The following is a 24966-nucleotide window of genomic DNA, read 5'->3' as shown; positions in this document are numbered from 1 at the left end:
TGTCACATAATATTTATCATAAATTTTATAACCTCTATTCAATAGTAGTTTAGAGACTGTTTTTAGACATTATGCGCATAATTATATAAATGATTCGTCAACAAAATTTCTATTTTCAATAATGTAATTTCTGTTAAAACCGCATTCTTTTAACACGTTGAGTGCGACGTCAGTCCCTCGGGACTGACAGTGAACTTTCCGTTCAGACAGCGTCGGTCCCTGGGGACTGACAGTACACTTTTCGTTCAGGCGGCGTCACTCCCTGGGGACTGACAGTGGACTTGGTGCGTGAAACCGGCATTGTCAAGGGTTAAAAAACTAATGTTATAATTTTAATGGAGTTTATTAAAACATTTTAAGCAAAGGTGTGGATGAGATTTGCACATATTGCAATAAGATTGATCGTCTCTTGGAGGTCACCTTCTTGCCGTTCCCCTTCCCATTATCTTCTGTTTATAATTTGTATACTCATGCATTGGCTGCACCATCCCACAGTAAAGTGAAACAAAGTAATCTTCTGTTCATACTCTCTATTCCAAAAACCTCTTGAGCGCTCGGCATCAAGTGCTCGCTCACTGCCGCCTGAGCGGAAAGGATAACAAAATCGGCGCCGCGCTCAACGTGTTAATCAATATCAGGCTAATCGTAAAATAAAACAGGGTATTTCTTCGTTGGTTGCTTCGGGTAAAGGGACCTAGCGAGACGCGAGGACTCACGGAGAACCCCCGAGCAGAATAATAAACTTTTATTCGTAAACTCACACGACGAGGCACTCGTAAACCAATAATGTCCATGCAGCGCCTTAACGCGGAGTCCATTTTTTTGTGAAGCTATAAAAATACTTGGCATTTGCATTCAACCGCACCCCGCGCGCATTATTACCTGAAAGCAGTTTTCTTTTGTTCACCAACGTTTGCGGAAAGATGTGTTACCGCGTGTTTCTCTACTCAGCGATAAATTACGTTACAGGGACAGCTGTATGAATGTATGATCCTCGCGGCACTTGTGTCCAGACGCATGCTGCATCTTGTTTTATGAAAATATCTTTCGTTGCTTCTCTAGGTACAGTGCCAACGGCAAAGGCATACGACTATCATTATTTATTCCTTGCTTTTGCACTCTATATATGTCCAAGATAAGGATAACAGTCTTTGCGCATGTGTCAAGTGTCCATTGTCTCTATATGGTACCATTAACTCCTTCGGAGTTAATGGGGTATGCACTATCACCCAATAAGAAATAAATATCTGTAACATTAATGTTTATAATGGATATTAATTATTATATGCAGGAGCCCTAATTACATCTTTTTTCATGTCTTGTACTTCTTATCTGCACAAAGTTCATGTAGATTGTCATATATTGGTGAGTTTCGACACTCTTGCATCATGCACAGAACCTGGATATCCTACAAAAATATCGATAAATTTCATTTTATGATTAACAATTCCTTGCATGTGCAACGAAAAATATTGTTTGCGATTAATATATGAATCGGGATCTTCTATTAGTTTGTCAATTCTGACATAAGATCCATAAATAGCACCTGGAGACGAAATATCATATATTAGTGATGCGTTGCTATGTAATAAAGAAAATATAAAGTATATAAATGTTAAGTATATTAATGTCAGTTTATTACTAATTATACCAGGAAATCCTTTTCTTTCTTCATAAAAAGTAGCAGTTTCTAGTTTTTCATGTGCGGAGGGATATTTTATGTAGTTAGGCGCAAGAGACATAAAAAATTGTGTTACTCTACTAATAACGTGGTATAAAGTGCTAATTGTTATTCCAAATCTGTCTGCTACATCTCTATATGATGCACTTTCATGTCCAACAAACCACAGAAAACATAGGATATGTTTCTCAGCTGTAACTTTTAAACGTCCTACCAGATCTGAAATATAATATATACTAAGTTATTAATACATATATATATATATATATATATTAACATTGAACGGTATATATGCAAATTGATATGTAAATAAATTATTGTTCTTCCAATTGTCTCGTGTTTTATAATATAAACTATCTGTCCTATTGCACAATTAATAATAATAAGTAATGTTGTTATAATACATACTTTCCATCGATGTAAATTCATCACACATCCTGAATCGATCTACTAGACCATATGCTACCGTTCTTGATAAGCGAAAATGCATTATGAAATCTATATTGTTATAATTGTTAACAATATTTTCTATATAATTTGGTATTTTAACACTTTCACAACCGCTGACACCAATGTGGTGTCATGGGCAGGCCAGTCGTTTTATGTCGGTGACACTCATGTGGTGTCATTGGTAGGCCAGTCGTTATTTGCCGGTGACACTCACGTGGTACCATTGATAGGCCAGTCGCTATTTGCCGGTGAATCCCACGTGGTACCAGTGGCAAGCCACTTGCAAAACTTTTCTTAGCACGTCATAATAATGTTAATTGTTTCATGAATTTACGTAAAGTTTTTTCTTCCAAAATATTGCCGGCCACTGGCGACGTTTCACTGCGCTAACATGCGGTTGTGAAAGTGTTAATATGTTCTGTTTTATGCATTATTCCCAGAAGTGGATACATTAATAGTACATTAATAATACATTCTGATCTACGAACAGATAATATTTAGATTAGAGTTATATAAATTCTCCACAGATTACTTTAATAAAGGACAAAATATCACGTTAATGTTATATATATATTTAGTTTAAAATTATATATACGTTACGTCTTAGGTTACATTAACGAGATATTTAGTCATTTATTTAAATTTACGATCAGTAGGGTATATAATATTATAAATTAGTAATAAATTTGCTATATTTAGCTGTATATTACATTCATCATTTTCATTCACAATGGGTTATAATGGTGGTTGTATTAGAACAAAATCCTCTTCGTCAGAAGAATCAAATAATTCCATGTGATGCGCCATGTTGTCTACTGCATTCTGGCGTTTCAGCGGTGCAGCGAAAACGAACAGACCTCTTCATTGCATTTTTGCACTGAACTGAACTATTCTGTACTAGTCTGCCCCAGTGCGGTTCAGTTCAGTGTAGTTCTGGTGCAGTTTTAGTGCAGCGAAAAAAAAACAGACCTTTTATCAGCTGTCACAAATTCAATATGGCCGCTCGCAAGATGCGATCGCTCCAGGAAAGCACTGGAGAAACGCCTACAGTAAATCGAGTGTGAGACTGGTGAATGTGACTGACGGATTCTGAACTGTAAATCGCGAGATTATCTCGAATTCGCGATGGCCGGCAACGGCGAAGTTCTGGAGGGATTTATATGTCCCATATGCATGACCGACTTCAAGACACCCAATCACTTAACGAAGCATTTCGAGGAGATCCACAATGACGATCCGGAGATTTTAAAATCTTTGAAAGGTGACGGAATGTTCTTTTGATTTGCTCCTCGCTTTTGAGAAACTCATTAGATTCTATTAGCATCGCTGTATGAACTTGTGGAATATGTGCAGAATACGTCAGAGCTGTTGTTGTGTTTCAGATCTCTTTGGCAAAGCTAAAAAGAAGATCTTGAAGCAGGATGATATGCCAGGAACTCTTTCAGGTGCAATAGCGCAGGGCAAGAGGCACAGTCCTGAAATTAATTATGGACCACAAGAAATAGGTATCGATGTATCCTGTATCACTTGCTTCGCACAGTAACGCCTAGCTTCTTGACTTTTTTAATATGCATCAAGAATTGTGTCTACATCTGTTACACAGGTGTAATCGACTTGTAGGGTATATCATTATTGGGTACTTTTCCAGGTGCATTTACATCCCATACAAAGTATTTTAAGGTCATAAGAAACGCTCGATTAGAGAGATACGCATATGAAACGAATAAACTTCTCATAAGACTAGATAAGTTATTAAATAATTTACCGTCAGATCCTGTTGATAGGAAAGGTATGGAAATGCATAAATTGTCGTACACCATACTTGGTTTCGTGATGTTTCTATCCTGTTTTCCTTACAATTGAAATATGGTGATTGAGAAGCAAATTTCATTACAACAGCTCACGAACGCACCATCGTGCCGTGGATTGACGAAAAAAACGTGAAACTGTGTCCCAATTGCGCTAAGAGCTTTCACCTGGCGAGGAGAAAACATCACTGCAGACTGTGCGGAGCAGTCATGTGCCATAACTGCACCTTATTTCTATCTCTAGTTAGTGCACGTACGTAATTAATTTACCGTAATATTGCGCCCGTGAGAGAAGACTTTCCGTCTCCAAGTTTATGACTGACAAGATATATTTCTCTTCTCCACAGGGAAAATGACGAATCCTGTATCGGTGCAGGATGATTCCGCTATACCGCCCGCGTCGGAACGAGCCCTCTCCGAGAGGATAATGCGCGCTGGTGTCGGTCTCACGAAGCTGGCGCGTTCACCTTCCAGCGGTAGCTTGAACAGTGTACTATCGTTAGTCAACGATCCGGCTAGCGGTGAGCAGCATTTCCGAGTTTGCATGCACTGCATGAACCTGCTCGACGCGCGGGAGATGCAGAAAGCGAAACAATTCGACAAACCGATCGTTTGTCAGTTTTACGAGAAGATGCGGGACTACATGGGGGAGGCCACGAAGCACTTGGCGATGTACAATAAAATGTGGAAGTCGTTGAAGTACGTGAGTCCTCGCTAGAATCGTCGATTTGGTACCGATTGCACGATGATATTGAACGCACGTGAAACTTCCAGAGAAGGGGAGACAATGTATAGTCTGGAGGACGCTCAAACGTTGCGACTGAAACTGGCGAAGCTTGGCGAAAACATAGACGCGACCAGTAAGAGGATTCTGGTGCTTGGTACGCCGAAAGATACGGATCAGGCCGCTCCGCCGGGGCAGGAGCACAGGCTGTACCAGATGGTCCGAACGTCGGCGATGATATTTCTGAAGGAAGAGCTACTGACGCTGCAACCTTTACCCACCCCGGAGGAATACACAACTCTGCAAGAGGAACGTCAGAAGAGGATAGAGGCTCGGATAGCGTACGAGCGACAACTGGAGGAAGAACAGCGAGAAAAGTCAAAGGAACAGCGCAAAAGGGAGACGTGGAACTTGGACAGTGGACCTTCTGTGAAAACTACTCAGGTATGCGCTAATCAAAGCGGAGTTGCAATAACGATTCAAAATTCGAATCTTAAATCGTGCTAACGTGCAAAAATCTGACTTGAACTTGATCGTGATAAAATGTCTACATTTTCAGGCACAGCCGGTGGTGACACAGTCTCAGGGCTGGGGCCCGTCCAGTGTCGCACCCATCATGTCTTCCTCTATGGATCCGCTGATCGAACAAATGAGCAATCTTCACGCTTACATCAAGCAAGCCCGGGCAGATTGCAAGTACGACGAAGTCGCGACTTTAGAGAGCAATCTCCGGGAGCTTCAAAGTGCCTACTTTGCTATGAAACAGAGTACCAGTAGCGATAGCTAGGCGTAACAGGCAGCACGCTTCTTATATGTCTCGGCTTGTCGAGTGACAGGTTCCTTATTATAGTAAGATACATTTCCTATTGATTTGCAAGGTATTTAATAAATCTTCTATGCGAGTTTCAATATATTACACATATACACATGAATATATGTAGATAGAAAGAGGGAGAAAGTTTATATAGGAAAAATTATGAGAATGTATAAAGTGTTATATCTTGCTCTATATCTTGTGTACTTTGTACAGTAAATTTTTGTATCAATCCATTATTTGCGGCAATAAAATCATACTTTTTTTTTTTACATTTTATTGTGATTGAACCTAGAAGTCTTGATTATACACTTTCATCTCCACAAAAATTGCACGTTTTCGTTTGTAAACTATTTCCATTGAGAGGTTTCAAGTTTCGCGGCATTTTGTACCTGTTATAGATGAAGTTGTCATATTTGACAGTTGTCGAGTAAAAACTGTGCAGTTAATAACAATGGATCGATATTCGCTTAAACAATGGATAGAAGTAGTGAAAACTCACTATAAACACGGTGAAAATTTCGCGGAGACAGTTCGCAAAATTTTCCGTACCAGTTTCGCAGAAAAGCATCTTCTCGGCCAGGTTAGCGATGTTAAGAACCGAACTCTTGCTCGGCCAGTCAGATCAATCGAAAACGTTGCTGCTGTGGCTGAAAGTGTCGCGGAAAATCCTGGTTTGTCTATTGCAAAACGTTCGCAACAATTGGGCATTTCACAAACCAGCCTGTACCGCATTTTGCACAAAGATCTTGGTCTACATGCTTACAACAAATCCAACTGACACAAGAGATTGAAGCCGACGGACTATAGACAACGCCGTACGTTCGTCGATTAGGTATTGGAAATGCAAGCGATTGACTCTGATTTTTTCAAGAAAATCATTTTGGGCGATGAGGCCCATTTCCACCTTCAAGGCTACGTCAATAAGCAAAACTGCCGCATCTGGAGCACTGAAAACCCAAGAGCGATTGACGAACAACCTCTCCATACACCACAACAGTTTGGTGCGGTTTTTGGGCTCGCGGCGTCATCAGGCCGTATTTTTTTCAAAAATGAAGATGGTTGCACTGTCACAATCAATGGATTGCTCTATCGAAAAATGCTGACAAACTTTCTTTGGCCTGAAATTGAAGAACTGGACCTAAACGATGTTTATTTTCAGCAGAATGGAAATCGTGAAACGATCGCATTATTATGTGAGAAGTTCCCTGGACGCATCATTTCGCGTAACGGAGACTTCAATTAACCGCCCAGATCGTGCGACACCCCTGGGTTTTTTCCTTTGAGGTTATGTGAAGGATAAGATTGAAGCACTCAAAGACAATATTCGAATTATTATTGGCGAAATTGAGCCGCAATTGTGTGAAAACGTGATGGAAAATTTCCTCAAAAGAATGACCATTTGTAAGAAAAGTCGAGGCTATTTGGATGCTATTATGTCCTACGTTGAAATCGCACAATCTGTATTTTGAATTAAAACAAATATATCTCAACGTTTTCAAAAATTTGTTCTTTTTTTTTATTAATTAAAAATGAAACCTCTTAATGGAAGACCCTGTAGAAGAAATCATACGTCATCGGAAAATGGTTAACCACAGTCTTCTGGGACTACTAATCTTCTAAGCAAATTTAAATTTTGCACACTGAGTCGGATCTTGCAATTAGGTTGATTGCTACTTCTAAGAACAATAAACTCATGTGTTATATTTTTCTTTGTACATTTATTGATTTATAAAATACACTTTATTTAAGTGGAATAAATCGCGAAGAATGCGTAGCACCGATGCCAGGCCTACCATGCTTAACTGGTTTATATGTAACAGAAAATTCACCAAGGTAGTGGCCGATCATCTCAGGCTTGATTTCAACCTGGTTGAAGGTTTTTCCATTGTATACACCTACAATGGAACCTACCATCTCAGGAACAATGATCATATTACGCAAATGGGTCTTTACAATTTCTGGCTTTTCATTGGGTGGTGTTTCTTTCTTTGCCTTCCGTAATTTCTTGACAAGTGCCATTGATTTTCTCTTCAGTCCATGAGAAAAGCGCCTACGTGCTCTCGCATGCATCAAATCCATAAGTTGCTCACTGGAAGAAAAATTATTGGTATAGTATATTCTTCAACACCATATTTATATATGCTGTTTATTTTTTTCTTTTTTTGACAATTTTATTATACAAGAAAAGTTCTCAAAATTATTTAATCTTAACCATCATTTACAAATGAAAATATACAAGTATTCATTTGTGCGCTTCATGAGATTTCATGATTGTAATAAGGTTATGTTTTGAAAACTATTCGCAACGTGTAATTTACTTGGGCATATCTAGGAGTTGATCCAGGTCGACCCCTCGGAAGGTAAACTTCCTGAAGGTCCTCTTCTTCTTCTGGGTCTCATCCGCCTGTAAAAAGTAAAAGGAGAGAAGATTAAACAGACATCTATAACATACACGACGGTAACGGAATAAGCTGCTGTACGTTAATATCATCTTTCTGATAGAGTTTGAAATATAATTAACACGTGTGACTTGTGCAATTATGTCTCACATAATGGATGTATAAGTATTTTTTGGATTTAACATCGAATTTGGAGAACTTACCTCAGCCATGTTCGCGCCTTCTGAAATCGATAGCAAAAGGAACTCCGCGTTTATTCTCCGATGGTGCTCACGCGTAGGTCACAGGTTAAGTTAACATAAGATATGTAGACGATATAGATATGTTGGTCGAACGTCTCCCGGTGTTTTCATTGGCTGCGTTTAGCGTAACATAGCAATCGGTAGGTTTGTTCGCGTTGCTTATACTTTTCACACTCTTGAAACCAATGCCCGCTGCACACCGAATATGATGAGCGATATCCAATGAGAGCTTTTCCTTTTAAAGAGAGGCCAATGTGCAATGAGCAACAGATGTAAAAGTATCAAAAGTGCAGGCAACACGAACAGAACTAGTGAACAGTGAGAATTGGCTGCGTTCAAAAAACACAAAAATTGCACAACGGTCAACGTAATTAGTCTAACTTTAGGGATCTAACAAATAACCACTGACCGCTTGTGTTCTTTGAACGCAGCTATTACTTACTGTTATGCCCGTATCAAACTACGGATTGGAGATTGAATTGAAATTTAATCAATCAATGCAAAGTTCCTTGAATTTTATTAAACTTGAGTTCAATTAACTTTGTACTGATTGGTCAAATTCAATTTAATCTCAATCCCCAATTCGTAGCCTAATATGGGCTTTAGATCCTTAAATTTAGACCAATTAACCTTAGTCAAGTGGAGTAAGCTCTAAGTCGTAAGAAATTTACCAATCACATTTGATTATTCTTCTATATATACGACTGTAATTGATCAATTTACCACTTAAAGCTTACCACACTTATTATTGTGGACCGGAATTTACATTGTCTAATTACTTAATTGTTGTATTTTCTAAACACAGCCATTGAATGCCTCCATTGGTGTATTAATCTAGGGGAATTTTTTCCAAGGACTCGTTACAGGAACGTCATGCATTTTAACGACGTATCTTATCTAGATATTTATATACACCATGCTTAGTCAAAAAATTTTTAATTATGTTTGTTAAAATTGCTCGAAATTGTGGTCCTATGAACTAATTAATCATTTTCGGCGTCCTGGTAATGTTAATTACTTTTACTGATTAATTTTCTATATTTCTATTACTATCTGTTCTTTTTAGTTGCATTTTCTATACTTTTCTGCAAATTCTCTTTTCCAATGTAAAATAATAGGTTTGTTCGTTTTTGAAGCGCTTTCTGAACTAGTTCAATAAGTTGAAGTGAGAAAACATATACTTGTCTCTATTCAACTTGTTGAACTAGTTCAGAGGTGCAGCGAAAACGAACAGACTTCTAGTCTATCCCAAATGCGGTTCAGTTCAGTACAATGCAGTTCTCATGCAGCGAAAACGAACAAATTTCGTGACATAACCGCGTCATAACCTCAAGTCTGAAAAAAGATTTGTGCTACGTTAAGACGAGGGTAATTGAGTGATATTACGGCAAATTACTACATAGTGAATATTCTTTTATATAAATTTATTTCCACTATATCAAGTTACGGCGATGATAGGCAAGAATGAAAAGACAGAAAAAAAGAAAAAAGATGAGAATGATATTGCCGAAAATGTATCAACGAATGAATCAATCGATGATCATTCATGGGGAATGGATCTGTATCCTGAGAGAAGAGGAGCAAAATTAAAACGTAGCTGGTTCAAGACAATGATAGGCTTGGAAGGACGAGAATCGTTAGACAATGTTAGATGCGAAACTAATGTATATTATTGTATAAAAAATAGTGAGTAAAAAATTTCTAATTCATATTACTTATTCTTCGAAAAGAATTTACAGAAACGTAGAAGTGAAGTTTATACTCTGATAAATTATGGAAGAATAGAAAAGTATGAATGGTTCTTAAGTTGTATTTTATATTTTGAGATTATAATTTTATATAATTGTATGAAAACAAATAAGGATATATAATATTTGATTGAATTTTATAATTGATTTGCTTCTCTTTAAATTTGAATAATTTAACTTTTCAGGTCCTATAGTGAAACTTATGGTAGCAGCATTGAAGAGCTCAGGATGGTTCATTTCTTTCTTTCTTTTAGCTATTTATAATAAATTGTTTTGTTAAAATAGACAATTATTAATAACTGATGTTTTAGTGAAATAGATATTCGGCGACATATCTCCTGTGAAGTATGCGGTCCATATGTAACTGGTGGATACGATGCGGAATTAAATCAGGTAAATACATTTATCTTAATTAATTAATTTGTCATGTAGCATCCAGAATATCATGTAGTTTTAATAATGAAATTTCTTTGTATCCTTAGGTTGTTATCTGCCAAAATTCAGCTGTCAGCAAAGGAGCAGTGCAGGCTAATCTTTTACATGAGATGATTCATATGTTCGACTACTGCCGCAACAAGTTGGACCTGAAAAACATTGATCACCTGGCCTGTACAGAAATCAGAGCTGCAAGTATCGGTCATTGCAGTTTCTTGGGCTCATTGGTTCATGGATACTCATCTTTTACTAATATAAAAGCGACGCATCAGGTAAAGTATTGGCCAGAGATTGATACTATCACAGAATGTTAGTTCTTAATATCTGCCACATGATTACCAATATGTGATATTATTTGTCCAGAATTGTGTCAAGAGCAAAGCTAAGCTGTCGGTACTCGCTGCGCATAAAGTAACACCAGAAGAAGCAGAAGCGGCCATAGAAAGAGTATTCACCAAATGCTACAATGATCTGGAGCCAATCGGCAGAAGAATTCGTAGAAATTCGGATGATATGACGAAAGCATACGCGGAAGCGTATTTATATGGGTATACATAAATATATAGATTGTTTATACAATTAAATTGTTGTAAACAATTGTTGTAATATATATTTACCAGTATTTACATACTATAACACCGATACTATACAATACCAAATTCTGCCCTCTCCTATCGAAGATCCTTGACAGCAAAAAGCAGATTATATCTCTTACATTCACAAATATGTGTTGTTTTAATACATGTTATTGAATAAATCAGATGTCTGTTAGCATTGAAATAAATAAATAAACAAAGTAAATTTGGTATGGTATACAGATTTTATTGAGTTGAACATTTGACACATTAATCGAGTATTTTTTTCTTAATATATTCATTTATATTTATCAGTCGAAACTAGGGTTGGTTATAGAGATATTACTATTCGCGTAAATCTGGCAGTTTCAGGAAAAAGAGGACATTAATACTATTTTTAAGTTTTACGCAAACGTGATCGTGCGTGATCGAATATAACAGTTCATTACATAGTTCACTCATAATCGTGAATTATTTCATCTGTATAATATTGACAAGCGATACTTTTCTATACTAATATCATTAAGAAGTCTTAATTCGACATAATGAAGATAAAACAAGGGGTTTCTATATTCAAAGCGAAGCAAGATGGTACTGACAGGAAAGGAAAATACATCTATTTCGTGTCTATTCTTTTCTTTCGTTCTGCGTAATTTGTATCACAAAGCAGTGCGTTAGTGTCACGATTTCATTGCGGGAGTTTAATACATATAAATCAGTGCGATCCAATCTTCCGCACGATTCGCGAACTAATCTGTCTTCGAGATAATACGAAATAAAAATGTCAACAATTACGTAGCGTAGATTAAATACAACGCGCATAATTGCATCCCTTTTTCTATTATCTCGTAAACTTGTAAGCACAAGAAGAAAGGGAAGAAGTCGCGATTTATGGATTGGATCGTACTGATGTGTAAGTCGCGTGACACCAATATTACCGATATCGCCGTAAAAGATATAACGAGCGTTTGTCCTCTTCTGTTGTGAGATATCATTTTTTTTCTCATGATGCGTCGTCCTTACCGACGTATTCTCTCTCTTTTTCATTTCTCCCTTCTTCTTCCTTTTTCTTCGTTTTCTTTTTTCATGTGAAATATCGCTATTTCAGGTATACGGGACGATTCGTCGCGTGCTGCACTTTTGATTCTCGATGACGATAAGTGAACAACCCTAGGCTCTCGACGCTAATAGCTAATAGCCTCGAAAGTTACCGCCCGGCCGGGGGACGTCGAAGCGTGGTGTCCCGTCGTAAGAGACCTGGGCGCTGAAGCCGTGCTGCCAATCCGCGGTGTAGCGCACTACCTGCGTCCTGCCGTCCGGAAGCTGCACCCTGTACTCACCGCGGACGATATCGCCGTCGCTAATGGCGTTGTGTGAGTAATCGTTGCCGAAGGCGTCCTCCTTCACGGCGTAATTGAAATCGAAGGGCATGCCGGGCTCGTGATGGTGATGGTCATGCTGGAAGGAAAGGAAAGAGATCGTGATCAACGGTCACTCTCTTCTTGTTATCCGATTCAAATGTCGTTTCCAAAGAAAGGATAAATAAATAAATAAATATAAATAAATAACGGTTTGGTTAGCGAAAATTCCAATAGCGAGGAGTGTAGACCGTACAATTATCTATTTCGACAATGATACGATTAGTTTTTCTTAATTATCGAGAGAAAAAACTTTTATTATTGCTACTATCCTGGTAAATACTAACAGTAACATTATAGCAATATCATCATTTTTCACTCAACAATATAAATGTTAACACTATGCCGTCCGCACGTCTAATCGGGATTCTTTTGTCTGGTGCCGGTAGGACTGATCATTTCGCTTGTCGCCGGCGGTTTTTCGAGGTTTTCGGGAGATCATAAATCGTCAGTTCTCATTAGTTTTCAATCCTGTCCCGCTATTTTCATGAAATTTCGAGGATATATATAAATAAATGTAACATTTTTTTGTATTATATATTTATTTATTTATTAATATTTTATTGGGTACTTAATATTTCTCTTTTAGATGATATGAAGCAAAACAATCTCCGAGGTGTAACGCGTCTCCACAAGACTTTCACATTAAATTTGTTGTCCTTCTTTTTTTGTTTTTGGAACATACATGGCACTTTCTTCGTTTTCGTTTGTCGGTTTCGGAAATTTGTATTAGCTGGTGTTGCTTTAGCTGACCGGAAAGTCTGTCGATCGAATCATGATCGGAAGCACGCGATGTAGTAGCTTTTGTCTGCCATTATCAAAGGGCACAAGTACTTATAAAAATAAAAGACACGCTTATCTCTGTAACTTATTGTTGCTTAAACAGAATACAAACAGTACACAATCAAAACACAAACGGCACCACAGTGCTGTCGCCGGCCTTTGCGCGATAGTTTTGCGCACGACACCAACGTGGTGCCACCGGCCTTTGCGCGATGTTTTGCGCACGACACCAACGTGGTGTCGCTGGACGGCATAGTGTTAATATACAATGCATGTTATATTGCACTTATATTGTTGAATGAGAAATTATAATGTTAATGTTACTGTTGGTTAAATTTTTACTGGAATATCTCAGTAAGCAAAATATTAGCGATATGTCAGCAAATTGGCAGCAGATCCGATCAAAATACCGCGGCAAATTCATCGCCATCTGTGTCGCATTAAACTTATGTCCTGTCGACAGAGCTTACTGATATAACTCGACAGCAGATGGATGGTAGAAACCGAGCAGGATCTACAGTATATTCGATTTAAATATACTTAAATGGTGACGAAACGACAGATCTTGCACGGTATTGTAAGATAATCCATCAATCTGTCATGCTCTATTAGCAATTCCTGTTGTATTTTTGTTAGCAAACTGCCGACAAAAAACAGACATCGCGCAAAATCTGCAGGTTTGGTTATCTATACACTGAAAAAAAATTGCTACGTTCAAGTAAATATTTGCTAAAGAATATTGAAGTAGTTAATTTTATTTGGATTAAGTTAATATTACTTTAATGTAACACTTTCTTTCTTTCTTTCAATGTGCTACGTTCAAATAATATTTATTTAATTAGAATAAAATTAATTACTCCAACACTCCTTAGCAAATATTTTACTCGAACGTAACAATTTTTTTCAGTGTGTGATTATCATTTTTATTATCTATTAATATCTGCCGTGATACAAATGTTTTATTATTTATTACATATTACAAACGTATATACACACTTACGCCGATGACATTTCCATTAATGCTCGGTTGGCCATTGTAGTCCGTCTTGGTTGTGGGTCTGGTGGGATAAGTGCCCTGCGTTGGGAAGGTCGGATGCGTCGGGTACGTCGGGGTACGTGGAGGGATCGTTGGACGCGTAGGGTACGTATGCGGAGGGAACGTCTGCGTCGAACCTGTAGGGAACGTCACTGTCGGTACCGGGTATTTGTAGCCGCCAGGCGTCGGCTTGGGCGGCAGATACGTGTTGCGCTGGGTACCCGGTGGTAAATCGCCGATAACACTCACCATCGTCACACAGAGCACAGCCAACTGCGCGGGGGAAAGAGCGATTGCCGGGAAGAAAGAGAAAGAAGAAATTATTATCACATTGAATGTCCCGTCGGAGGTACGTTTCAAGTATTTCAGTTAGTATATCGTTAATCTTATGTCTGAACTTGTGACGAAAATAGAATAAGGCTCGCCGATCAAAGTTAATGTCTGTATCCGTGAAAGAAGGACGACTTTCCGCGAATTTCTTCTCTTTATATTTACAAGTGTAAGAGTAGGTCGAATTAGTAGGTTTATGAGACAGGTTAATGTAGCCGGATACATGAGTTTCCGTCGAGCCTTGATGTCATCGTGACGCGCCGCGCGTCAAATAAAGTAGGACCTTTTGTTGGAATTATATGTCGTATAGTCATCGCTGCTGCATTCTCCATCAATCGCTCGTATATTACAACAATTATTATTATTTATATTTATATATCTATTTATTATTACACGCGTATGTGTATAAAAATAAATAATAATTATATAAATATAAGTAAATATATATATATATATATATATATATATATTTATATTTATTTAATTATTATTATATAAATATTTATAGTTTTAAAGAAAGTTTAAGAAAAAACTTGTATTTTTTCCCATTTTTCCGTGGATCTTATCGGTTTTTTATCTCAAGAGTACAAAAATTCGTTAAAAAAAATTTACACGTGTTCAGTTAAAACTTGCCATATTTACTTTCCTCTGTAAAGAAGAAAAAAACCAACAAAAAAGTTCGCGGAAAATGAGAAAGAAATTGGTTTTTTTTTTCGAAACTTGAAAGCTATACAAATATTAATTAACGAGCGTTTCTCGACGAATATCATCTTTGCTCTTGTTTGCTTCCTTACTGTTCTTTTCTTATAATTTATTTCATCGCACTTTTGAATATATCGTTGAGAAGTTTCTTCTTACATTTATTAACTACAAATTTTGAACACAAATATTCATCGTCGACGTCGTTTAAGCCGATCGATCGAAAGTTAATGGCATTCACGTAGCAGAGACGCTTCTCAACTTTCAGATCCGGTGTTGAATACCGCCACAATCGTCCTCGCGCGTAAACTGACATTTGTCGCGTAGTTTATCAGTTACAAATGCGAGCCTTGTCGCGCACGTGTTACGAGCGTGTAATTTTAATAAATCAAGAGTCTATCTCTCTCTATCTGTCTGTGTCTCTTCGCATCGGAGGTGTGATCCAAGCTTGATATTTAGTACGTCAAGACGTCGGACGACGATATTTTTTCCGCGGTGCAACATATCTCTCGCGTTGTGCCTTTTGATGAGATTGATGGGAATAATTATAGACTGATGACGATGGAACGTCGATCGGATAAAATAATTCTAACATGCGTCCGTCGCGTTCGATATTCCTCTCTCGTCTGTGTTATTACTTAATTTGCCAATTTTATGCAATTAATTATTCATTGTTATAAAATAGCTAAACGCCCGCAGTCATTCGTCATCGCTCGTTGGCCTAGTATAGTTTCAACCGGACTGCAACTTTGCGGCGAACGTGACTTTCTCACGTCGGGCCTCTCAATCCGAGAATGGCAGAAGTAACGAAAGTCGCGTCACGAGTGCCCGCGCGAGGATTCGCGCACGTTCACTCGTTGTTAAAAAAAAAAATTGGCACCAGTCGCTTTAAAGGACATCCTCTTTCACGCACTCGATTCGCAACGTGATTTCGCAGACGATAGCGACAACCAGGGGATCTTTATCGCGGGAGAGGGCCTTTTTTCACAGCGTAATAACAGGTCGCGTTTGACACACGTCGTCATTATTGCGACCGGCTATTAGGTCGACGACAACGACGACGACGACGGTGACGACCTGAAAGAGAATCGGCGTGAAAGAGGAGCAAACCGAATCAATAATGTTGGCGATATTACGCCAACAAACGGAGAAGCAGCCTGGCGATCTGTGCTCTATTGCGACAGTGGAGACCTTTGTATTATGCTCTTAACCCTGTACTTCGATTGCAACGCTCTCGCAACCCACGTCGAGAGAGAGAGAGAGAGAGAGAGAGAAAGTGAGAGAGCAAGAGACGACGAGTATGCATTAAATATAAAATATAAACAGACGAGAAGGAGGTGCGGGTGAGAGAGAGTATGTAAAGGCTGCCGACGGCGATGCGAGGCTTCGTGCGTGTTGCAATTTCGTTCCAGTAGTAGTCGATCGAAACGTGGAAAAGAGCCGCGTGAGAGAGAAGCCGCGGCCGATCGCGCGCTCGCGGCATGGGATTGACGGATGCGACTGCAAACTCGTTAGTTAACGTCTCATTAACGCATTATGCGTTAGCGGGATTACGAAACGATATCATTGCACACATTGCATCCTTAAATAATCCGGTATGGGATTCAATGTGCTTGGCGTGGGCGCGCGCATCGACGTTGTCGATTATGCCGTTACGTCGCCGATGAGCTCACCGGCCGTCGTGATCGCTTTTCTTCACAGTTTAACGGGAATGATGAGGCGCGCTAATGACAACAATATGATGATTTGGCCGAGACTGCGGGCTCTCCGGACCGAGCCTTTATTTGTTCGGAGGATGATTGGGTTCTCTTACGTGAATCGCTCCCAAGTGTGACAGACCATTAATTGAGAATTAATAAAGAAATTATATAATTGCTCGTTTTTCAATTTATTAAGGAAAATCTTATTGCGATTACGTAACAAGGAATTAAATGAGACTCTGTCTACCATAAAAATGAAAGGCCCGGTTGCGTCAAACTCCGATTAAGCTAAGTGACGGTTAATTTACAGGCTCACCAACTGAAATTTCCGTTGCAAAAGAAATGGAGAAAAAGAAGGAATTCAAAGTTTCAGTTACAACTCTGTTGGTTAATCGCCGCTTAGCTTAATAGGAGTTTGGTGCAATCAGGCTTAAGTCTACAATAAGTTATTCATATTATCGTCTCTCCCTCGTTCTCTCTACACGGAGAAAACAAGTTTTGCTAGAACAGCAAATTGTTTATCAATATAGTGACAGCACAAAAATATGTTACACGGAAAAGATAATTTTGCTGTTGTAACAAAACGTTGCGACAGCAATAAAATTTATATAATTGGCATAACCAAACTATTTTGCTGTCCACATATTCAGCAAATAACAATTAATACTCTTAACTCTAACAAATCTTTCTGCTGTCTAAACAAATTTTTTTTGCTACTATATTAACAAACATTTGCTGCTCTAGCAAATTTGTTTCCTCCGTATATGACGAGCAATGAAGCGTTTCATTATAAATTAATTTAACACATTCCGTGCCATGTGCGCCACATGTAGTACACGACACAATTTTTATTCTAGCCATAAGCGATTCTCATCACTAAAAATGCTATAATCTGTAGTTTTAATTTTTTTTATTTATTTTTTTTTATTTCTTTTTGCAGACGAATGAATGAATAAAATAAAAACGAATTTTTCAAATTTTCCACATATTTTTTCAGTTTCTTTCTGAACAAAAGTTGAAGAAAGCGTTTTTTTTAACTATATTATTATAACCATGAAATATTTTACACTATTTGCTTTCTTAAAAACATCATCTAATGTACAGTGGAAACATTTATAGTTTCCTGTGCGGCCCATTTGACAGCTGCGTGAACCAAGCGAAAAATTGCGCGAAATTCTTCGGCACGGAACGTATTAAATAAACAAAAGGAGGAAGAAAAGACGAAATCACACACCTCCGGGGGGAAATTACATCTCCGAAGCGCTGCAATAACTCCGCGTCTTTGGAAATGCCACTCGCATATTATAGACAGAACGAGATATATCGAAAGGGCTTGAGCAAACGCTTTGCTCTATCCGAACGAGATTCGTCCGTTTCGGCGCGGCACGTCGGTCGAATAATAGAAGAAGAAGAAGGATGATCGACAGTTAGTTAAACATCTCGAGGTGAGCTCGTGTGTAGACGCGGCAAATCGATGATCGCCGCGCGTCTCCTAACGGTGTTGGCAGATCATCACGGCGATCATCGATTTGCCGCGGATAAGAGACCGTTCGATTAATCAAGCCGGGATGATAATAATGATGATGATGATAATGATGAATCAAACGGCGTGACAGCGCAAAAGTGATTTATAACAAAATCGTTCTATCAAGGCGCGGGGAGAGGGACAGCCATCCTTTCCTGTTAGCCGCCGATTAAGCCGTGGCGGAGTTTTACTAACTGCGGAAAGGTCTCGTGGGGCAGAGTGGAGGAGTAATCGCGGTTTGAACCGACGGGACAGGTTTTGCGACGAGCCTCCTCCTCGTCGTCCTCCACCGCAGCTCCTGGGAGACCGTCCGCGCTCTCTCACTCATTTCCGACGCTCGACGTTAATCGATTACGATAATCGGCAGTTATAATTGAGAGACTTGAGTATCCGATTGCTCGACGTATATCGGCGGGTTTGTATCGAGCGACTCTCGAACAGGAATAATTTACAACACGATATCGCGTCACCGAGGAGTGTTTTTATCACGCTGAATTATCGCGCTAGCTTTTATTGCGATAAATTATCGTAAGCTGTCGTTTATAATTATAATGTGTGACGGCTGTAAACAATAAAGCGCGCGGCGACAGAGGCCGTGTATATCCGCCGGTAACTCATCCATCAATTCGTTGTTCGCGCGATTCGGTCCCCTCGCGAGAAGGAGAGGTCGTTTGTAAAATAACTGTACCTACGTCACGCTTCTCAGACTCTAATGGTATTTCTATACTTATAATTGTGAATGCGCTAACGGAACTCGTGGGCGGGACGTGTCTTGCCGCAACGCTCGTGAGCAATTACGTCTGCCCGAGCGAGCGATTGACTCGCAACGGAGACGCACGACAGAGGAAGATTCACTCGGAACTTTTACAAACGTTAATTGCGATACATGATGGATTAATTAGTAGCGAAGGATATGCATCTTGATCGAACGAGGATCTTGAAAAAATTTACTTTTAATTACCCGCTTGCTATTAAGTCTATTCTTTATACGCAATAGAAGATTTTGTATTGAAAACGGTTCACTGAAATTTTGTGTTACTTAACATACGTGTTAAAGGTATGTATTGAAAAGTACACAAATGTAATGTTAAATTAATACATTCACTTATCAACATATGTTTGTTGATTTTATTTTATTTTTTACTTCATTATATTTGTCTACTTTTTAACACATTCTTCATGTTAAAGTGACACAAAATTTCAGTGAACCGTTTTTAAAACAAAATATTTTACTGTGTAATTATAATTAGTAACGAATTCGATCCCTCGCACTATACCGGATTGATGCTGAAAGCTGCTATATATGAAGCAGTTATTGAAATAAAAAAGCGTATAAATATTTTGAATGACTAAATACCTAATAGTGATATTGTTACGTTATTTAGCAGAATATATACATTAATTACTTTCATCGTCGAACGTTCTATGTTATATCATTATATTTTATGTATAGCACACTAATCCGGTGTAGTGTAAGTGATCAAATTCGCTATATGCTGCACCGTCTATATTTAGAATAAAATCTCAGCAAACAGTATAACGTAATAATGACGTTTATTACGTCGTTAGTACGTATTCAATACATTATTTGACGTTTTTAACACGTCATGAAATACACGGAACAAAAATCTCAATTCCTGCACACAGAAAAACATATAGCAACAAATGTTATTTGTTTCAAGTATTTCATAAATTTATATCCGTAAATCATATTTTAAAATATATACAAAATATATTCTGAGGCTAATAAATTTAGTATTAAAGCAATTTAGTAATTAAGAATATTAAATTAAAGCACAAATCGGATTGTTTGTTTAAATTAGTCAAATCTAACTTTTTTCGAAATTTTATAATATCCTTGAAAAGAGAATGAATTCTTCCTTTGAATACATAATAATAAGCTTTTTTTAGAGTTTTTATTATCAGGGAAATATTTTTTGTGTTGAAGATAACCATTATTTAAAAGAAGGAAAGTAAACTGAATCGCTTTTTTTAGCGGTAGAATAATGTGTGTGATCGAGTGGGGACTAAATAAAAATTCGGTGACGAGAAATGATATCTCTGTTACCGCGACTGAACACATCGTGTGAACATTCATTTACGCTCGGTTCAGACAACTGAGAACAATTGAGTGGAAACCTCCTATAGGAATCTTGTTGTTCTTACACGAAGAAAAATAATTTTGCTGTTGTAACAAAACCACACACATCATTGCTATTGCATATTCGTTACGACAGCAATTAAATCCGTAAAATTAAAGTTGGCATAACCAAATTAGCGAATTATTCATAATTAGAGCGGAAACGGTTTTGTTGGATACAAAATATTCCACTGAGTAAATTTGTCCTTAGAACACGTTAATTTGCTGTTAGAATCAAATAGTATTTTTCTACATTAATTAACCTATTATTACAGTAAAATAATATGTAGAATCAGCAAAATAATTCAGCAAATGGAAATTAGTATTCTTGACAAATCGTTTTACAGTCTATACAGTAATTGACAGATTTTCTTGCGGTAGCATAAAATTTGCTGCGGCAGCAAATTATTTTTTCCTGAATTTTTGTCTGGTCCTCCAGCAACGGAAAAATAAATTACACTAACAGAGTTGATTTTTCTGTATAATTGATATCTGACACTTCGTGGAAGAGAGAAGATGATGGAGATTTAACGATGATAAATAATTTTATTTAATAAATAAGTTATTGAATAAATATAAATAATTTATTATCATTACTTACTTCGCGATAACTTTCAAATGGCAAAAAAAGAAAGCAGATCAGTTTAGAAAATGCATCTATGAAGAAGAGATTTACACACGTACCTGCAAATAATACATTTTGCTGCAATGTTAAATGACGCAGGTCGACGTGCTGAGAACTGCGCTGACTCGCTCAGCAGGAACAACAACGAGACGATCCTCCGGAGGACGCGCACTGCAAAAGGTTTCGTGTTAACGTTCTACGAGTGAGAGAACCTTAGTCGATCGAATGCGGAGCAACAGAGGATGTTCTAGGAGGCCGTCGTCGAGCGGATAAATGTGTGAACGCTCGGGAGAAAGGTACGTTGAATAATGTTGAATAATGCGTGCGGTAATCCGTCTTATGAGGAACACGCGACCACGATGATATTTCATCACAGCGCGTCTCTTTCTGTCTTTCTCAGGAAAAATCGCAATTTTCAAGTGACACCTTTCGACGTGCTCAATTTCCCGACGATCTCGATATGCCGAGGAACTATCCAAGTGTATTGTCCATTTATTTTGTTGGAAATTCTTTGACGATACAAGAGAAAAGAAAGATATGCAAATGGAATGCAAATCTCGCGGTTACGCGGTTACTAAATCATAAAAGACGGTGCTTGAATATACCGTAAGTGAAACTGGAAGTCTATAATAAATAATATTGCCGTCTCTCTCGGGAGCAACGAATCGACGTCGCCCATTCAGCCAGCCGGCAATTCCACGAGATTGTCGCGCGACACAACAACACACATAGAGCCGTACGTCGCCCGGCAATTTCGCGAAATTCGGCAGAACTCTCCCGCCGAGACCGTGCACTGATTCGCGAGGAGGAGGTAGAGAGAGAGAGAGAGAGAGAGAGAGAGACACCGTTCTCGTCGCGGATCCGCGAGGACGCACCCACTTGGCGAACGCGATGAAATATCACCGTGTCGGTCGCAATTCGCGGGCCCTTATCGGCGTCTGTCGCACAGACAGGGTGAAATGAAACGCTCGGCGGAATGATGATTGTAACGCGTGTGTACATGCGTGTACGAACAGGCTGTGCGTGATGATAATCGCTCGCAACGTGTTGCACTCTGCACGACGCACGACTGTGAATCAAGTCAGTACGTAACTGCTCGGCATGCTGGCACGTTGCCTTTATATAGTGTGGGTCTAATAAGATGATTCTTGAACGGCGTTGGGACCCCGGTAGGCACGAGTAGAGGGGCGACTCCCTTACCGTGCCGTGCCGTGCCTTACCTTACCTTGCTGTGTCTCGTCTTGCCTTGTCTTGTCCCGTCTTACCTTGCCTCATCAGCGCGTTTTACCTTGCCTTAGAACCTGGCGGTGAGGGACGCCTCCCAAGTAAAGAGTCTCTCATTCCCCCTCTCTCTTTCTCTGCGCTCTCATCACAGGTCGCGAATAGCGCGAGTGAGGGTGCGTTCGAGGGAAAGGGTGTCCCGCACATATGTAGATCGATGCTGTGCGAATGGACCGATACCCAGGTAAAGCGATAACGTCGGAATGACGTGGGAAATGACGAGGAAACGATCGAAGAGTAAGTTTTGTCAGTCGTCATTCTGACGTCACTGTGACTTTACCCGGCTGCCATTTGATGTCATTGTGATCCTGTCTGGGATGGATATCCGCTCCCGCGGATGTGAAAGTGCGAGACGAACAGCTAACGTTTAATATGAATGTGAATATACGTGTCTAAACGCGCACAAACATTTTTGATAAGCCACTTTATGAGCAAATATTTTTGTTCCGATCTGTTATATAGTGTACATATTTTCCGAATTGTAACGTCTCACTATAACTAAGTTTTCTTTTATATAAAGAAGTTTATATTGAACTTCATCGTCTATCGTTTATTCTAAAATTCATAATCAACGAATTGACGAGGTCAAATTTGCTAATGGAGGATTAAGCTGGGCATACACTGAGCGAACGAGCAAGGAACAAACGGCGATTTGTTTTAAAAGGTATGAATTTTTATTCCGATGTCACTTTGTCAAAAATAAGTAAAGCGCAATCTGATTTCTACGATTGTAAAAACTTGTTATTAAAGCTCTCACAAGGATACGAAAATTTTTACACAATCCGGAACAGTATATTTTTACATTTGATGTAAATATAAGAAGAATGTTGTTTTATCTTATGCATTAGCGCGAAAAATATGAATACAGCTTATTTGTGCATGAAACTATCGAAAACAACGAATTTTACCAAAATTACCAATAAATAATCATTTTACCGTAGCTTTACCGTAGGTGTCGTTTGTCGTTTGAATTTGTCGGTAATTTTACATCTCTAGTTATAGCATATACACTTTCCGAATCGTAACGACGAAAGTTTGCATTCGCCGTTTGCTCTTTGTTCGTTCGCTCATTGTACGCCCACCTTAATATGAGCGATTATCGCGATTGTAATTAATTTAAACGCGATTACCGCGCGCGATTGCGACGTACATATTATGCGCGTTAAGCACATTATATCGCGATGAATGAGGGAAACTGTGTTATCCTAAACAGACACCCTCTCACTGGCGCAGCTATTAGCAATTAACGCGAGTGCGCGAACGTCGTCCGATCGCTTTGCCGTACTATCCCGTCGAATCGGCCGGGAATCGTTATCGGCTAATTAGAATGCAGATTTCGCGCCATCGATCGTGCCAGTGTACGCGCTATAATAATCATTATCGCGCAGCGAGTCGCTCGGGGACCCTTGGGTAATTGCATCGCATAATTATTTCTCTAATTGAAATTGGACTGACGATATCGGTGTAAATTACACAGAGCTGGGCAAAAGCGTGTAAGTCGCCGGTGAAGCGCACGGCAATTACTCACGACTATGTTTGGTATCGCGCGTTCGCCTGCGCTGTATGCATCTTAAATCACGTAATAGATCGCTGTATATGCTTGCGCGCGTGTGTGTGTGGGCAATCGATTGATTCGCCTGAAATGACACCGCGGAATGTCTTTAAAGCGACAGAGAAAGAGAGAGAGTGAGTGAGTGAGTGAATAAGTCTATTAGTTCTCTCTGGAACGATACAATTCGTAAGGACGACATTCTCTTGCTTGGTTTTCATCTGCAATCGAGAGACGTGTACCTTTCCCGCGCGTTCGATGAAAAGTGGGAAATGCGCGTGAATCATGAGAAATATTGCGATTCGATCTGCGGCTGCTTCGTGTGCGCGCGCGCGCAAAGATAAATCATGATCCGAGCGGGCTTATTATTTATTTCTTCATTTCCGTTTCTCCCGTCGATCCGACGGAATACTTTTGTTCGATGATCGCGTGTGATTACCATTCCTGCATGACTTTAATTAAACATTCTCCTCTCCCTCAGTCTCTTAATGAACGCGCCTGGTTATTTTATTAATAATCTTCGCATCGGCCGCTTCGGAAGCTCGACTATCCGACGGCCGATTCGGCAACGTCATGCGCAATATCGATGCCGTCGTTGCCGTAACCCAACGATCCGGACGCGAAACGCGTCGTTCTCTCAGCGAGTTCTTGCGATATCTTGTGCGAACGCGATTTTCCCCCGCGGGAGACCTCGTCGTCGCTCGCTCGCAGAGAAATCTGCCCAGATTTTCCCAGGTGTAGTATGGATACCAATTAGGATTCTCCCAGAATAGGTTATTCCACCACGATACCAATAGTTCTAAATTTAAGAGTGTATTAATTAAAATTATGTTGTATCTTTTCCATTAAAGAAACTTAGTGATTTGAAATTTCGATTTTTCTGTCCAGAGTAAATATTCTCTAAAAATAAATTCTGATATTCTCAATATTATGAATTTAATACTTGTCGCAATTGTTTTAACACATACAGTAAATGTCTATTTATACGAAGGATACATATT

At 39.0% G+C, this 24966-nt stretch overlaps 5 protein-coding genes across 8 annotated transcripts; 2 read left to right on the top strand and 3 right to left on the bottom strand.

Moving 5' to 3' along the window:
* Nucleotides 1-1117: 1117 nt before the first annotated feature.
* Nucleotides 1118-2562, bottom strand: LOC106745700. Of its 4 annotated transcripts, none has more exons than XM_014621551.1 (3): nucleotides 2090-2562; nucleotides 1326-1900; nucleotides 1118-1247 (listed from the first exon to the last, which is right to left on the bottom strand). In XM_014621551.1, the coding sequence occupies exons 1-2, from the start codon at nucleotides 2169-2171 to the stop codon at nucleotides 1356-1358; spliced, it is 627 nt and encodes a 208-aa protein (XP_014477037.1). In that variant the 5' UTR covers nucleotides 2172-2562; the 3' UTR covers nucleotides 1118-1247; nucleotides 1326-1355. The 4 variants fall into 4 exon arrangements, with proteins under 4 accessions (XP_014477037.1, XP_014477038.1, XP_014477039.1 ...); XM_014621552.1 differs by having other exon boundaries at nucleotides 1118-1546; nucleotides 1652-1900; XM_014621553.1 differs by having other exon boundaries at nucleotides 1118-1408; nucleotides 1896-1900.
* A 694-nt stretch (nucleotides 2563-3256) lies between these two features.
* Nucleotides 3257-5726, top strand: LOC106745699 (rabenosyn-5). The gene is made up of 7 exons (XM_014621549.1): nucleotides 3257-3392; nucleotides 3514-3636; nucleotides 3780-3920; nucleotides 4031-4192; nucleotides 4287-4638; nucleotides 4714-5107; nucleotides 5223-5726. The coding sequence occupies exons 1-7, from the start codon at nucleotides 3257-3259 to the stop codon at nucleotides 5448-5450; spliced, it is 1536 nt and encodes a 511-aa protein (XP_014477035.1). The 3' UTR covers nucleotides 5451-5726.
* Nucleotides 5727-7178: 1452 nt separating this feature from the next.
* Nucleotides 7179-8191, bottom strand: LOC106745701 (40S ribosomal protein S15). Its single transcript, XM_014621554.1, has 3 exons — nucleotides 8083-8191; nucleotides 7799-7884; nucleotides 7179-7569 (listed from the first exon to the last, which is right to left on the bottom strand). Exons 1-3 carry the CDS (start codon nucleotides 8089-8091, stop codon nucleotides 7221-7223), a joined length of 444 nt encoding a protein of 147 aa, XP_014477040.1. The 5' UTR covers nucleotides 8092-8191; the 3' UTR covers nucleotides 7179-7220.
* A 1187-nt stretch (nucleotides 8192-9378) lies between these two features.
* LOC106745706 (mitochondrial inner membrane protease ATP23 homolog) lies at nucleotides 9379-10940 on the top strand. Its single transcript, XM_014621566.1, has 6 exons — nucleotides 9379-9489; nucleotides 9565-9807; nucleotides 10055-10100; nucleotides 10181-10262; nucleotides 10352-10576; nucleotides 10668-10940. Exons 2-6 carry the CDS (start codon nucleotides 9573-9575, stop codon nucleotides 10860-10862), a joined length of 783 nt encoding a protein of 260 aa, XP_014477052.1. The 5' UTR covers nucleotides 9379-9489; nucleotides 9565-9572; the 3' UTR covers nucleotides 10863-10940.
* Nucleotides 10941-11020: 80 nt separating this feature from the next.
* On the bottom strand, nucleotides 11021-23021 carry LOC106745707 (cuticle protein 19-like). Its single transcript, XM_014621567.1, has 4 exons — nucleotides 22150-23021; nucleotides 21195-21306; nucleotides 14081-14389; nucleotides 11021-12337 (listed from the first exon to the last, which is right to left on the bottom strand). The coding sequence occupies exons 2-4, from the start codon at nucleotides 21207-21209 to the stop codon at nucleotides 12071-12073; spliced, it is 591 nt and encodes a 196-aa protein (XP_014477053.1). The 5' UTR covers nucleotides 21210-21306; nucleotides 22150-23021; the 3' UTR covers nucleotides 11021-12070.
* Nucleotides 23022-24966: the final 1945 nt, after the last annotated feature.

This window comes from Dinoponera quadriceps, unplaced genomic scaffold (genome assembly GCF_001313825.1).
Source record: "Dinoponera quadriceps isolate SergipeBrazil2010 unplaced genomic scaffold, ASM131382v1 scaffold1441, whole genome shotgun sequence".
NCBI lineage: Eukaryota > Metazoa > Arthropoda > Insecta > Hymenoptera > Formicidae > Dinoponera > Dinoponera quadriceps.
The sequence above is the reverse complement of the archived record's forward strand: the minus strand, read 5'-3'. Positions and strand labels throughout refer to the sequence as shown.

What these genes read in the sequence shown, in the direction of transcription:
- LOC106745701 (XM_014621554.1), bottom strand. An exon ending in CAACTCCTAGATATGCCCAA is followed by an intron (nt 7,570 to 7,798) that starts GTAAATTACACG and finishes TTTTTCTTCCAG; the next exon opens with TGAGCAACTTATGGATTTGA.
- LOC106745700 (XM_014621550.1), bottom strand. Translation starts at nt 2,171, where the DNA reads ATGCATTTTCGCTTATCAAGAACGGTAGCATATGGTCTAGTAGATCGA. An exon ending in TGAATTTACATCGATGGAAA is followed by an intron (nt 1,901 to 2,089) that starts GTATGTATTATA and finishes ATTATATTTCAG; the next exon opens with ATCTGGTAGGACGTTTAAAA.
- LOC106745699 (XM_014621549.1), top strand. Translation starts at nt 3,257, where the DNA reads ATGGCCGGCAACGGCGAAGTTCTGGAGGGATTTATATGTCCCATATGC. An exon ending in TTATGGACCACAAGAAATAG is followed by an intron (nt 3,637 to 3,779) that starts GTATCGATGTAT and finishes GTACTTTTCCAG; the next exon opens with GTGCATTTACATCCCATACA. An exon ending in AGATCCTGTTGATAGGAAAG is followed by an intron (nt 3,921 to 4,030) that starts GTATGGAAATGC and finishes TCATTACAACAG; the next exon opens with CTCACGAACGCACCATCGTG.
- LOC106745706 (XM_014621566.1), top strand. Translation starts at nt 9,573, where the DNA reads ATGATAGGCAAGAATGAAAAGACAGAAAAAAAGAAAAAAGATGAGAAT. An exon ending in ATATTATTGTATAAAAAATA is followed by an intron (nt 9,808 to 10,054) that starts GTGAGTAAAAAA and finishes TTAACTTTTCAG; the next exon opens with GTCCTATAGTGAAACTTATG. An exon ending in GCATTGAAGAGCTCAGGATG is followed by an intron (nt 10,101 to 10,180) that starts GTTCATTTCTTT and finishes CTGATGTTTTAG; the next exon opens with TGAAATAGATATTCGGCGAC.
- LOC106745707 (XM_014621567.1), bottom strand. An exon ending in TTAATGGAAATGTCATCGGC is followed by an intron (nt 12,338 to 14,080) that starts GTAAGTGTGTAT and finishes CTTTCCTTCCAG; the next exon opens with CATGACCATCACCATCACGA.